Source organism: Galeopterus variegatus, unplaced genomic scaffold (assembly GCF_000696425.1).
Source record: "Galeopterus variegatus unplaced genomic scaffold, G_variegatus-3.0.2 Scaffold5943, whole genome shotgun sequence".
Lineage (NCBI taxonomy): Eukaryota > Metazoa > Chordata > Mammalia > Dermoptera > Cynocephalidae > Galeopterus > Galeopterus variegatus.
This window is the reverse complement of record NW_007732054.1, coordinates 58,353-59,816: the sequence shown is the minus strand read 5'-3', so window position 1 is coordinate 59,816 and position 1,464 is coordinate 58,353. Positions and strand designations below refer to the sequence as shown.

The following is a 1,464-nucleotide window of genomic DNA, read 5'->3' as shown; positions in this document are numbered from 1 at the left end:
TGGCACCCCATTCACCGTAGACCAAAGGAGATGAGGCGTGGGAAGGGCTGTCCTGTGCCAGCTGCACCCAGTAGGTGCTCCAGGCTGTGGCATCAGCGATGCTATTCATTTGTGTCATCCGTTTCACTAGGCAGGGCTCTTGGGGGAAGATGCTGGAGCCCTTTATCTAACAGGTGGGTGTTCGAGCACTCACAGGCAGTGCAGCCAGGTGCTGAAGGGCTGCCTGGGCTGGACCCCAGCTCTGCTACTCACTCATGGCCTTCAGCAAGTTACTTAAGCTCTCTGAGCCTCAGTTTCCCCATCTTTACAAGTATGGGGTCATACTTCCTACTTTATGGGCCTGTTAGGAGTCTTAAAAAAGATTTACCTGATTCATGAAATGGCTTTTTAGAAAAATGGTCAAAATATGGGAAGAGAATAAAACAGAATACTCTTCACCTGACCGTGAACTATGGTTATCTTCAGGAGTGGGGTCATAGGGGCTGTTCTTGTTCCACGTAACTATTCTATAATATCTGAATTTTTGTAACGAGCATTGGAAATCAGAAGAACAAGACTTGAAAGTGTGATGGTGCACATGGAACATTTTACCTTTGAGCATTCGACAGTTGCAGGGGTCATAATTATTAACTGGGTGGCCTTGAACCAGCCCCTTTTCCCTGTGCCTCAGTGTCTTCATCTGTAAAATTTGGGGAAGTGGCCTGGCCAACCTGCCTTGTGAAGAATGGCTCCGGAGGCTCTGTCCTCAGGGAAGGAGAGGGCTGGGTCTCCTGGGCCCTGCAGTCCCCTTCCTAGCACAGCCTCCCTGCCCTCTGCCCACGGGGCCCGCTGTGGCCCTGATTCCCTACCTCAGCTCCTCCAGCTTGCGCTGGGCAGCCCCGGGCCCCCGGCTTCCTCGGGGCGTGTAGGCAGCCAGGCAGCGGGCCACCTGCTGCTGGACCTGCTGCTCCCGGGCCCGCCGCAGCTCGGCCTGCTGCTGCTCCTCCTGCTGCTGCCGCGCCCAGGCCTGCAGCAGGCTTCTTGGGTGGAGAGAGGGGCAAGGCATGGGGGAAGTCTGCAGGAACCTCAAGGAGGGCAGGGGCAAGGGGAAGAGGAGTGTGGGCACCTGAGGGAAGGGATTTGTCATGAGGTCTGACATGATGGAGGCTGCACCTAGGGGCTCAGCCCTAGGGCCAGCTCAAGACTTCTCCCTGCTTGTTCTAGAAGCCTCCTGCACACCCTAGCCAGCAGTGAGCCCCAGCTTCTGGAGCCCCTGTGGAGCTCAGCATACACAGCCTGCAACCCCACTTGCATTGCCAACCTCCCCTTGCAAAGCAACTCTCCCTGAGGACGGGGCCAGTCCGCGTTCTTCTCTCTGACCCCCTTATCTGGTAGGAGCTAGGTTAATGCCTGTTGATTTGAGGCAAGGTTGGACAGATGGACAGACAGACAGATGGATGAGTGGATGGGAAAGAGAAGTAAAAT

General features: G+C 55.5%; 1 protein-coding gene across 1 annotated transcript in view; it reads right to left on the bottom strand.

Moving 5' to 3' along the window:
- TSGA10IP (testis specific, 10 interacting protein) overlaps positions 1 to 1,464 on the bottom strand; it is a 12,799-nt gene that overhangs the window by 4,249 nt on the left and 7,086 nt on the right. Inside the window, exon 5 of the mRNA XM_008590242.1 lies at positions 849 to 1,019. Coding sequence (XP_008588464.1) covers positions 849 to 1,019 — 171 coding nt within the window. The remainder of the gene's footprint in view (positions 1 to 848; positions 1,020 to 1,464) is intronic.